This window comes from Protopterus annectens, chromosome 5.part0, assembly GCF_019279795.1.
Source record: "Protopterus annectens isolate FY-2018-M chromosome 5.part0, PAN1.0, whole genome shotgun sequence".
NCBI lineage: Eukaryota > Metazoa > Chordata > Ceratodontiformes > Protopteridae > Protopterus > Protopterus annectens.
Window position 1 is genome coordinate 1643612302 of NC_056735.1, and position 12889 is coordinate 1643625190.

Here is a 12889-nt window from a genome sequence, read left to right on the forward strand (position 1 = left end):
CAAGTTTCTTTCCTGGAAAACTCTCTTTCTAGTGGCCATTACTTCTGCCAGAAGGATTTCAGAAATGCAGGCACTTTGTGCGATACCATCTTACATAATCTTCCATAAAGACAGGGTGTCCTTGTGGCCTAACCCTTCATTCCTTCCTAAGGTGTTCTCCGAGTCAAACATTAAGCAGTCCATTCACTTACCAGTTTTCTTCCCAGATTTCTCAAACAAAGGTGAGTATTGTCTACATCTGTTAGATGTCCACAGACAGCTGAGATTTTATCTTGACAGGACTAAGGTTTATAGAACTTCAGACCAGCTGTTTCTCTCCTTTTCAGGACCAAGGGTATGTAAACCTGTTTCTAAGGTGACCCTATCAGAATGGCTAAGAGATTGTGTTATTTTCCTTTATGAACAGAACAATCGTAAAATACCTGCACTTGTAAGTGCTCACTCAACCAGATCTATTGCCACTTCAGCTGTTTTTCATTCCAAGGCCTCTCTGGATGAAATATGCATGGCCACAACTTAGGCAATGTCTCATACCTTCATTACTTGTTACAAATTGGATATGGTCTCCAGGGGAAGAGCATCCTTTGGCTTTGTGGTTCTCAGGAGTATCCTTCAATAAGGCCACCCAGGGTATAGGCAGATGGGGACTCTGTCCCAACTGTCAAGAATAAACGAAGATTGACAACATTAGATAAAGAAGTTATGTACTCACCATAACATTCCATCTGTGTTTTTGATCTTCATTCATTTTGACATCCCACCCTCCTTCCCCCTCCGTTAGATTTTCTGGAGGCTCATACCCTTGTCCTGGGCTTACACTAGGGTATTTACCTTGGACATGGCTTCCTCTCATATATTATACTTACTTCATCTTGCTGTGATTGCAAACTCGATCTGAGGTAATATACACAAGGGGCATTATGGGTAGGGACATTGCTTGACGCTTTTTGGCTGACGTGAGCTGTATAACGGCCGAGCCAGTTCTGAGGATTGGAACCAAATCCCAACTGTCAAGAGTGAACGAAAATCGACAACACAGATGGAACGTTATGGTGAGTACATAACTTCTTTCTGTCTCCCCTGGGTTATCATCCACTCTTATCTCCAATATATCCTTTTTTATTGTTTGTAACTGGTCCAGGAGCCTTGCTTCCTCGTTGGCTCCTTAACCTCTAGGTGAAGAGCTAGCTCAGTATTGCTTCAGCAGTGGACACTTCTTAACTCTGGAGTCAGCTGGAATCAAGAAGTCCCGTCTCACTGCTTTACTTTCTTTTTTTTTTTTTTTTAAGTAATAGCATACCGCTTACCCTACTTAACATCTGTTTCTTCTTGTTTACTGCAGTACCCTATATGGTGTCTATGCCATGCAACCTACATCCTCCCAGCTTTGTTTTCCTGTATTCAGAGGTCACATGTCATGCTCCTTGAGCTTGAAAACCTACATTTTAGTAATGATTGCTATTCCAGTTCAGTCTCCTAAAGAATGAATAGTTGTTAAACATTTATTGAATGTTAAGCACCATGTCGTCATACTTCTCCAATGTTTCCAACCATGGCTTTTAGTTCTTTTGCTCCTTTCCCTGGAGAAGACCATCCATCACTCCAAGTCACTTCACCGTATTTTTTCTCCTTATTTAGTTTAAGCTCATCTGACATCCAAAGATGACTTCACTTTTTTTGTCATATTCTTCTTCCTTAGTCAGTTGTTTTTGGATAATGAAATCTCCTCACACAAACTGCATTACACAGAATCCCAAGGGGATTCTCCTACAATACATGATTAAACAAGCTTTATTCAGCTACAACTAACCCTGGCTGATTTGGGGAAAAAAAAGGCTGAACTGTCAACCATTTGCAGACCCATCCTAATTGATACATTGTAGCTTTATGACATGTAAAAATCTAGGGGTACTGCCCATTGTAGCACACATGAAATACTTAGCTCATGCAGCAGGCATACCATGCAGACATGTTGGTGAACATTAATATTGATACAGCAGTATCAGCATAGGATCATAGAAAGTTACTAGGCTATTGGCCCTGAGGCCCTTATAAGCTTAGCCAAGAGTTTAGCCCATGTATAGACAAATCAGCACCTGATGCCCCTGTCCAGCAGGGACATGGGTGGAATCCCAGGGATGTAATTTCTGTTTCCCATCCAGTTGTCCAGGTTGCACTTAAAAAGGGATAAAGAGGTACTCTGCTTGACATGGAGAAGGAAATCTGTTCCACAGATGGGGGAGTCTCTGGGATAGAAATTTGACCCGCCAACAAGTCCTACTGATGTCACAGACCAGGTTGAAGCCGCATGTGCGGGTTACTCGAGTGGAGCTTGACTTGCGGATATGCAGCAGTCCCATCAAGGCAGGGTCCAAGATTACCTTGTATGCCACATAGAGGTCACCTCTGAGGAGTCTGTATGAAACAGAGTAGAGGGATTGGGCTTTTAGCCTATCTGTGTATGGTAGATTTTTGAGGCCCTGGATTCTCCTGGTGAGCAAACTCTGTGGTCCTTCCAGCTGCTGCATGTGCTTTGCGAGGTACATGCTGAATGGGACGTTGTACTCAATAAATGAGCCTTATAAGGGAAGAATACAGGGATGTTATGACCTCCTTGTCCCTGGATGAGATACCATTACTTATGAGGTGGGCCATGTAGAAATCTTTCCGTACAATGGAAGCAACCTGGTGGTCAAAAGTCAGGTTGCTATCAATCTGGGTCCCCAAATTCCTCACAACTGACTGCGTGCTTAGGACATTGTTATTAATGTGATAATTTGTGGGGACGTCACTCTCCCCAAAGGGGGTGATGATGCATTTTTTTGTATTCAGCTTGAGGCCATGTTTCTGGCACCAGTCATTTGTTTGGTTGAGACCCTCTTGGAGGATGTCCACATCACTAGGGGTATTTGATGTCCGTGCCCTGCTTGCAGTCATCTGCAAACTTGGTCAGCCATAGCACATTGGTTTTGGGCTGCACCTCAGAAAGGTATATCCCAAATAACAGAGGCCCCAAGACCAAACCCTGGAGTATGCCACTTGATACGAGTCTACTGCTTGAGGTGGCTTCCTCTACTTTGACTAGGTGGGTTCTATCAGTGAGCCAGTTAGCTATCCATCTGGTAACATATGGCTTGATGCCTAGTTGAGAGAGTTTATCTATTATGCCCGAATGGGTAAAAGTATCTAAGGCTTTGGCCAGGTCAAGGTAGGCGGTGTGCACTGCCTTCTCCTTGGCCTGGGCTTTGGTGACTGTCTCAAAAAAGTCGACCAAATTTAACAGACATGACCTCCCCTTGACGAGGCCAAACTGTGTGGGATCGAGTGTTTGGAGGTTGCAAAGGTCCTTGTTAATGAGCTCCATGATAATCCGTTCCATGGCCTTGCAGATCAGGCTAGTTAGGCTGATGATTCTATAATTTCCCGGATCAGTGGACACTCCACCTTGGTGTAAAGGGATGTCAGTGGCTGTCCTCCACTCAACTGGCACAAAGCTGGTACTCAGGCTTTGGTTGAATAGGGCACCTAATGGTGCTGCAAGTTCCTGCCTGAGCTCAGGTAGGATGCAGCCTGGGATGTTATCGGGTCCTATGGAGGCTGTATTTTATGCCTTTGAGAGACCAGTGATGACCTGATCTCTAGATATAAGGGGAAGGGGGCAGGTACCGGGAATGTCCTGATTTACTGATGGGGGGACAGAGGAATGAAATGTTTGCTGAATCTGTCAGCCAGCAAGTTTGCTTTATCTACGGCATTTGTATATGTGATGTCCATGACCACCAGTTCTGAACAGATCTGGATGCTACCTTTGAGATTATGGATGTATGTGAAGAAGACCTTATTATTGTCTCTAGCAGATCTGGCCAATTTGGACTCAAAGTTTGCTTTGGAGGATTTCACTAGGGCTCTTATTTGCTTGTTTAAGCTAAGGAGAGATTGCTTCCAGTTGGGCACCTGCTCCTTCTTGGTCCTGGGCAGCAATTTTTTTCTTTTGTTATAGTGTTTATTTATTGCAGATGTCCACCAGACAGGTTTACTCTTCCTTGCTTAGGATGATTTAGTCCTGTTAGGTATTCTGATTCCATGCATCTATAAATATCTGTGTAGTAATTTGGTGTAGTTTTGGATATTGGTGCCATTTCCTAGAGGGGGAGGGGCTGTGAAGCTGTTTATACCATCCCCCAGAAGGCTGTAATCAGCTTTGGAGAAGTTTTTTTGTTTGACCCTAGCTAGAGGGGGGTTGGGGAAGATGGTGACTTAGAACGTGACTGCTTTATGTTCAGATCTTACAAGGGAGGATGATACTACAAGGATGCTGCAGTGGTTACTCATGTTGGTTAATACCAAGTCCAAGATGATATCACCTCTTGTGGGGGGTGTGGACTAGCTGTTCCAAAGCATTTGCATTGACAAAATCCTGGAATCTGTGGGCATTTGTGTTCTGGCAAGAGTAGTTCTTCCAGTCTATGTTTGGGTAGTTAAAGTCATCCAGGATCAGGGTAAAGTGTTCAATCTTGATGGATTCTATGAGGTCTAGATAGGCAGTTTGGGCATCTAAAGTCTGATTTGGGGACTGGTAGCTAGCTATGATTTGTATGAGCAGATGACCTCTATTTATCTGTACAGGACAGTCATGTATCTCTGTGATAGAGAGCAGATGAATTTGTTAGGGCTGTGAGGAGTAGGACATGAGAAACTCATTCTGGCTCAGCATGGAACTGATCAGCTGCTGAATTTTGTTATTCACAGTCGCAACATGTGTATTGTAAGCACTTACCCAAAATTAGGCAAGAGTCACCATTTTACCAAAATATCTCACCTAATTTGAATAGGCTGTGAACCACCAATTTGTTTTTTTACCCTTTATAGGTCAGTTTTGCCATCCCACTCCCATGTTCCTCATTCATATATGCAGAGTATAGCTTTAAAAGTAGAAGCTGCCCATGAAGAGAATTGTTTCTCATACTCATTGTAGTTTATTTTGTTGTAGGTTAATGAAATATATGGACATGCTGTGAAATTTAGAGGGTATTAACAAACTGTTTTCTCATTGCAGCACATTGTCAAAGCTTAGGAACTAGTGGTTTTAGCTGCTTTTAGAGACTTGTGAATAATGCATGATTCACTAAAGTAAGCAGATACTACTTCAGAAACTGATAGAAAATAATATTGTGACCTAGAGAACTGCATTTGTAAAATACGAAAGCATATTTAATGTGCTGTGGAGTGATTGCATATAGTACTGCTGTATCTTATAGAAATGTTTTTTTTTTCATGTTGACTACAGTTATGTTTTTTTTCCCTTCAGGAAGGAAAAGAACCATTGTTTACAGACAAAAATATCAAGGATCTTCACAACCTCTATGATCCATGTTTCCTACTCCCACTCTTTAGTGCACTGTTAAAGCCAGGTAAGTCCTATACATTTCACTGCCATATAATTAAGTAGTAAAACAAGCAGCATTTTGTTAGTTTGAAACAGTAATACAAGTCAAATAATGAAGCTAGAGGCAAACCAAGTTGAATTTGTACCACAGTTACTATGTTTATGTACTTAGAATATTTTGTTGTGGATATTGTATTATCACTCATAAGTTATATGTTAAAATATATGGATGCATTTTGAATTGCTATTTAGTATACTGCCTATGACCTATCGTAGACATTTTTGCTGCCACCTAATAGACTGTCACAATACATTAAACAGATTGAAATATAACTCTTAAGTGTTTTTGGAGAAAGGCTGTATCTGTCCATGTACCCGTTATGTGGAGGCTATGTCTGTGGTGAAACTGACTGGTAGGATAGTGACAGAATGAATTTCCTTTTATTTTGAATTGAAATTCTCAAAGTTAGTTTATGGAAATATATATATATATATATATATATATGTATGTATATATATATATATATATATATATATAAAGAAACTAGGGATGTATGAGCAGAGCATTCATTTGTCGCTTGGCTACTGTTTGAATAGCAGATTTGGAATAACATTTGAGGTAGAATGGGTTGGCTAGATGCTTAAAATGTATATTTATATATAAATAAAAATGAAAAATGCAAGAATGGGATGTTATGAAAAGGATGAGATAAACAGAACATGAAGCATGGGAGTGTGATAAGTGATGTGCCTATTCAACATGGAAATGGCATTTTGGCTGTGGGAGCAATGTAATTGCAGATGCTTGGGATTTACAACACAATGGGTGAGCTTTAAGGGGAAGACAATGGGAACTAGAGATGGTAGTGGGAATGAACAGTCAGATGAGAAAGGGCAGAAAGATGGACTGTAGAGGAGAAAGCAACAGGAGACTAGTATACACAATGTTATGTTGAAATATAAAGGAAGAAGGGCAGGGAAAGAGGACATGGGAAGCGGTTGTTAGAAAATTACAACCAAGTGGTAAGGCAGATAGTAAGGTAAAGGTAGAAATTGGGAGATGCAGCCATTAAAAAGAAGATGAGCATAAGGAGGTAAAGTTGGAGGGACAGGTATAGATTTCAGTGACAAATGACAAAAGGAAGATTGAGTCAGAGCTGACCCTATAGAAGCCAGTACTACAAGAAGTGCATGAGGGAAGTGGGTAGGGATGGACAGTCAGCCACACAGAAAGAAGAGACCAGAATATATGGCTTCTTGGAGCAGTAAAGGAGGGCTATGAAAGGGAGTATGTGGATGAAGATAGCTGCTGTTTGAATAGCAGGTTGATTGGAGCTCTTCCAGTGTGAGAAATAAAAGTGATGTAAAAAAAATCAGTTACTGGTTAGTTCACTACACTGCTTGGATATCAGCAAAGAAGAAATTTATTGAAAGTAAGAGAAATCAGAAAAGTAGAAGAAAAAACTCTGGTGGGGAAGAACTTTGCAGCTGTTCAGCAAGAGAAATCAGAAAAGTAGAAGAAAAAACTCTGGTGGGGAAGAACTTTGCAGCTGTTCAGCAAAAAACAGTTCAGGGTTCAGTCTTGTTTCAGGTGAAGCCTTCCAGTATCTTAGATGGAAAAAAAATCAAATGCATTCAGATGTATTTTAAATAAGTAAGACATTGGATGAATATATACATTCAGTTGACAAAAGGCTGGAAAGAATAGAATAATTAAAAGACCTGATAGAAAGGCACCATCTTTTGACTTAGCTTTTCTGATCTTGCTTCATAGGAATTTACAGCAGTGTGTTCGCATTCCCCTCAGCAAAAGTTTTATTCTGTGCCCTGGCCAACCTCCATTAAAGGCCAGCTTCCTCCCAAAAAAAAAAAAAACAATTGGGAAAACTAAGCTCAGTCTACTCCAGGTCAGTGTACTGCAGTATCTTCCTAAGACATCTGGTTGCCCTGCACTGTGCGACCCTGTGTCAGTGGAATGCTAAAGTGGTTTCAGCTAAACTAGTGTATGCTAAAATTGCATTTAATCTGTCCTCTAAACTGAAGACATTTTGCTGTAGCCTTTTACTGTAAGCATACACAATACTGGTCCACACCCCCATTTTCTCTTCCTATTGTACTCCTAGGTCAATTACTTACAACTACTTTCTTTCTCTTGGAAAAGGTTGACCTATGTACTTGCAGCCCATACTTGTATTATTTTTCCCTATAAAAGTGGTCATCCATTTATTTCACCACACTGTACTAGACTAGTAGCACAAGATTTCTAGTTATTAGGAAGATACTGCAGTACACTGACCTGGAGTTGACTGAGCTTGGTTTTCCCGATTGTTTTTTTTTTTTTTTTTTTTGGGGGGGGGAGGGGGGGGGCTGGTCCGGCCTGTTTTTTCTGACTCATCCCTCTCAGTTATTTCCTAAACATGTTTGTCATAGTGACTAAATTCAAAATGATGTAACTTTGCAACCTGTCATCTCTTCTTCCTCAAGATGCTTAACACCACATCCCTTTTCATCCAGATTTCAGTAGTTTCTGGTTCTTGATCACATTATCAGTTGTCTATCTTGCAGTTTAGACTATCTACTGCACCAAGAGTGTTTACAATGTGTCTTGCTCTAGTTATAACTTATTGAATCATACAGGCTGCCCACATTTTTCCATATTTAGCTGACGTGTTTTTATCTTTGCAGAGTCTTTTTCAAAGTGGCAGGAATCTCTGTCTTAGATGAGCGATCTCTTACACAAGCTGGGATTCCAAGAAAGCATTTAAACATTTTTCTTGATTCCTTCTCGCAGAATTGTGTTTCTGGAATGTCAGCTAGACACCACAGTTCGAAGAGCTTTTCTTCAAATTGAAAAAGTGGATCTAGATCTAGATCTGTTTCTAGGGTTTTCCACATAGCCTTAGGTCACTGTGAGGGAATACCTCAGGAATTTGGGTCTCATGGCTTCTATGATTCTTATGATACCCAAGATTAAAGAAAGACACAGTGGTATCTAAAGTCTCCTTGCTCCCTGTACCAACACCCTTTATTTTTTCAAATCCCTGTGCTGGGGTTTGTCAGAAGCAAAATCAGTTCCTGGAGACTACAGATATCACTAAATTCGGGGTATCCCCTTCTCCCTTCCTGTTTCAAAGCAGTCAGTCACCACAGTCATCTTAGACTTTGCTTGGGGAGCAGTTTCAGGGGGATAAAATGCAAGGTGTGTGGAACACCAAGGACAGATGAAAGCATTGAAATATAAGAGAGAGACTTGCTCTGATCAAGGCAGTCAATTCTTTGAATCATCTTTGGTCCTCAGGATCTCCTCAAGTTGTTACAGACAATACCACAGTCATGTGGTGCATTAGCAAGCAAGGGGAGCAGGTTGTACTCCCTTTGCCAGCTAGCCATGTTATCTTGTGCCATAACTTCACAGCACAATCTTACTCTACAGGCATCTTGTATTCCGTCAATGCAAAACTGTTTGGCAGATAAGCTGAACAGGACAAGAGCAGACCCTCACAAATGGAAACTAGATTGGGGTGTTTTCCAAGATTTGGTCCATCTGTGGGGATTTCCTCAAACAGACCTCTTTGCCTACTCTGTGAGCAATCAGCTGGCAAGATTCTGCTCCAGAACTCCATGCAAGAAGGACTGGAAGACATATGCCTTTTCTTTTCTTTGGCCAGGGATGTTCCTGTCTGATTTTACACCCTTTCCACTAATATCCAGGGTACTTCTGAAGATTTAGAAGGACTCCCCCCCAAGATCATTGTGGTGACTCCTTTCTAGATTGTGACTGTGGTTCTCCCTTCTTTTGGAAATGGCCAGCATCAGTTTTCACAAGCTTCCTCACAGACTGTATCTACTCAATGAAGATCAGTGGTGTTTTAAGTCGACTTCAGTTTACTGCCTGGATGATAGGGTCTTAATTCCTTTTAGGCATCTCTTTACTGAGGATATGCAGCAGGGACTAATGAAGGCAGAAAAACCTGATACTAAAAATCATATGTTAGCAAATGGAAAAGGTTTTACAGTTGGTGCCAAAAACATAACCAGCAGCCATTCACAGCTAGTTGTTCTTTGGTTTTACAATATTTGTGTGAGTTACTATCCTATGGCCTTTCTTACTCCTCTAACAAGGTTCATCTGTAGGCCCTTTCAGCATGTCAGCCCATGCATCTTCCTCTTTCAGTGTATTCCTATGTCAAAATGTTTTTGAAAGGGGTTTGTATAAGAGGTGTTCAAGAAAAACAGTAGCTCCTCCTTGAGATATTAATTATGTGTTAGAGAAGCTACCACTTGTTCCATTTGAATTAGCTAATCTGGCTGACTTGAGGATTTTAACATGGAAAACAGTCTTGTTGATTGCTGTGATCTCTGCAAGAAGACTGTCCGAGTTCCAAGCTTTTTTGTCAGTCAAATCTACCTAATTTTCTACACAGGCAAGGTTTATTTGAGAACTAATCCTCCTTTTATATCTAAAGTGGTATCCAAGTATACGAGAAGCCAAACTATCTCCTCATTTTCTTTCCTGAATCCAAAACTGTGGGAGGAATAATGCACCTTACTATGGATGTCCACAGGCAATTCAGGTACTATCTTGACAAAATTAAATCTTTAAGATCTGTGGCTCAGTTATTCATTTCTTGTGAAGGTAAGAAGGGACAGCCTGTGTCAAAACAGACTATTTCAAAATGGTAGTCTAAGGCTATTAACTTTTGATGTTATGTAGTCCAATCTCATCTACATTCTTACCCGTGGGTTCGGAGCCGAATATCGGCTCCGACTCGGCCACACTTTTCCAGCTCGAAGTCTTCTATTGGCTGGGCTAAGACAGTATCCCATGCTGCATTGCTCCATATCCCCAGATCTCGTTTGCCGCTCGTGTAGCTCGGATGTGGTCTCGCTCTTGGCTGTGGCTAAGTACCTTTTTTCTTCTTCTTCTTGAGAGAATTGTTACAAACAAAAAGCTATTTTAATAGCTATTTCTAGTTTGGTGTTTTTTGTGCATAATCTGTAGTGTGATTGTTTTTTGTGGTATCCCACTAGCTGTTCCTACGGGCTAGGCCCGTTTCAGTTAGAGGACCTAGTCTGTCCCCTTGCTGTCCCTGTGTTTGTTTTTTCTGTCTAAAACCGTTTAAATTAGAGGTTTTAGTGTCTGTCTCCCTTGTTGTGTGTGCTAGTGCTGGTCTAAAACCATTTAATTTAGAGGTTTTAGCCCTAGTCGCCTTAGTGTGTGTCCCTTCTGAGGATTGTTTGTGCAGTTGGTTTGTGGTAATTTTGTTCCCGCGCTTAGTGTGGTGTATTTTGTGACTGTAGTTGTTTTTTCTAGTCGGTCAGTGACGTGATCCTTGTATTGGTAGTTGTGATTCTGTATCAAGATGTCTAAAGATTCAAAGGAGCACAAGCCTTCGGGTTTTAAAAAATGCTCTAAGAGTGGTTATAAAATGTCCATCACCGATGGACATTCGGTATGTGTCTATTGTCTGGGAGCAATCCACCTGCAGGAATCCTGCAGCTTCTGTCATGCTTTTAGTCCCAGGGTGCTTCAAGAAAGAAAGAATAAGTTAATTCTGAAGGGACTCTTGAAACCCTCGTTCGAAGAGGCCATGGATTCTGCTTCCAGTTCAAAATCAAAATCCACAAAATCAAAAAAGAGATCTCCGGTTCCTTCAGTCTCCTCAGAGCCACCGGAGCAAGTAATCAAACTAGCTTCGACCTCCTCGGCTCCACTGTCCTCGGGGCCGCAGGAAGTGTCGGTGTTGATAGAACTGGCGTCGGCTCCAATTATATTGGAACCTCTTCAGAGATGATCGCCCAGTACTAGACAAGTGTCACCTGAGAGGAGATCTCGATCTCCCTCCCTGTCCTCCAAATCCTGCAGGACACTTTCAGATGTGGATGTTGATAGGATGGTGCAGAGACTCCTTCAGTCACCGGTTTTGTCTAAATTGTTCTCGGCTCCGGAGCCCATCCCAATACCTTCTTCGATTATTCCTCCTCCAAGCACATCTCTGTCTTCGGAGCCGGAATGCTCCACTCCATGTGATGTTCCTAGGTCGGTTCTGATGGCCCCTCCGGGCTTATTGGTGCCGTCAGCTCCGACCCCATCGGCGCCGTCCCACGGGGTTCGGGACTCGGGATTCTTCACTCTGGCCTGAGGGGGACACCTCAGGACTCCTCTCGGTTCCTAGTCTCCCGCTCGGTGCCTCGGCTCGGGGAACCCCGACTCCTGTCGTGGCCTCGGAGGCTGGTCGATCCTCGGATTCTGGAGGGCCAGCCTTTGAGGCCATGCAGAGTGCGCTGGCCAGATCGTCAGCTACATCATGCGGGTCGGTCATTCTGTCCCCTACCACTCTGGTGCGGGTCTCTGATCACCACCTGTCTGTAGACAGCGGAGCCCCAAGACCTAGGGATACCCCCACGAGTGGTCCCCAAGTTGAGTGTTTGCCTGAGGAGCCCCCTAGAAAGAAAATGTGCAAGAGGAAGCACATAGACTCCCAAGATGAGTCTCTCACCTCAGATACTGACCTCGAGGAATTGGAGGGGTCCCCCAAGTCATCCTCTGAGGATGTTTCTTTCTCCGACATCGTGGGGATATTGAAACAAGAGGTGGCTGGCTGTCCAAAGCCCCCTCCGAGGAGGAGTCGGTCTTCCCTGAAGGCCTTTGGTGCTCAGCCCTCCACCTCCTGGGTGTCCCCACTCTTCGACGAGCTCCTGAATTTAATTTGTCGGAGGGTGTGGGAGAACCCTGATCCTGTCGAACCCATACCCAAGAGACCCAATAAATTTCTTTCTGCTCCCCCGGGTAAGGAGTTTTTGTCCAAAGGAGTCCCTGTGGATGCCATGGTGGTGGCGGCCACCCGAAGGAATTAGCCGAGACTTCTTCCTCCGTCCATCCTCCTAACAAGGAGTCTAGGACCATGGACCTGTCCAGGAAGCGTACCCTTTCATCAGCAACCTTTACCTTACAGTCGCTGAACTACTTATCTCACTTTACTCGGCTCCAGAGAGATCTCCTCAAGGAGCTAGGAGATATTCTCACGGGTAACGTTCCTGAGGCGGTGGCCCAGACGGTTAACGCCCAGATGTCTACCCTCAATTCCATCGTTAACTCCTCCATGTGGCTTATTTCATATGCAGCCGAGGGAGCGAGTAGGGCAGCAAGCTCAGGAGTCGCCCTTAGGAGGCAAGCCTGGACGCGCCTTTGTCATTTTGCGGAGGCCTTCAAGTCTTCATTCACTGATGCCCCCTTTGATGGTTCTTCTTTGTTCGGAACCAAGGTGAAAGACACCCTCACCAGGTGCGAGCAGGAGGGAAAAACTCTGTCTGCTGTAAGGGTCCATTTTTCCCTTCCCTCTAGGCCTTACCCCAAGGCCCAGAGGGGTGGGAAGATGTGGTTCAAAAAATCACAGAGGTTTTTTCCCGGTGCACAAGGTGAGCCCCCCTCCAGAGGCAGAGGGAGGGGGAGGTTATTCAGGGAGATGCCGCCCTAGAGGCAGAGGGGGGCCCCCGCAATTC

General features: G+C 43.2%; 1 protein-coding gene across 1 annotated transcript in view; it reads left to right on the top strand.

Moving 5' to 3' along the window:
* The window catches only part of URB1 (URB1 ribosome biogenesis homolog), a 1941236-nt gene that overhangs the window by 1496581 nt on the left and 431766 nt on the right, over nucleotides 1–12889 (top strand). Inside the window, exon 30 of the mRNA XM_044071429.1 lies at nucleotides 5309–5411. Coding sequence (XP_043927364.1) covers nucleotides 5309–5411 — 103 coding nt within the window. The remainder of the gene's footprint in view (nucleotides 1–5308; nucleotides 5412–12889) is intronic.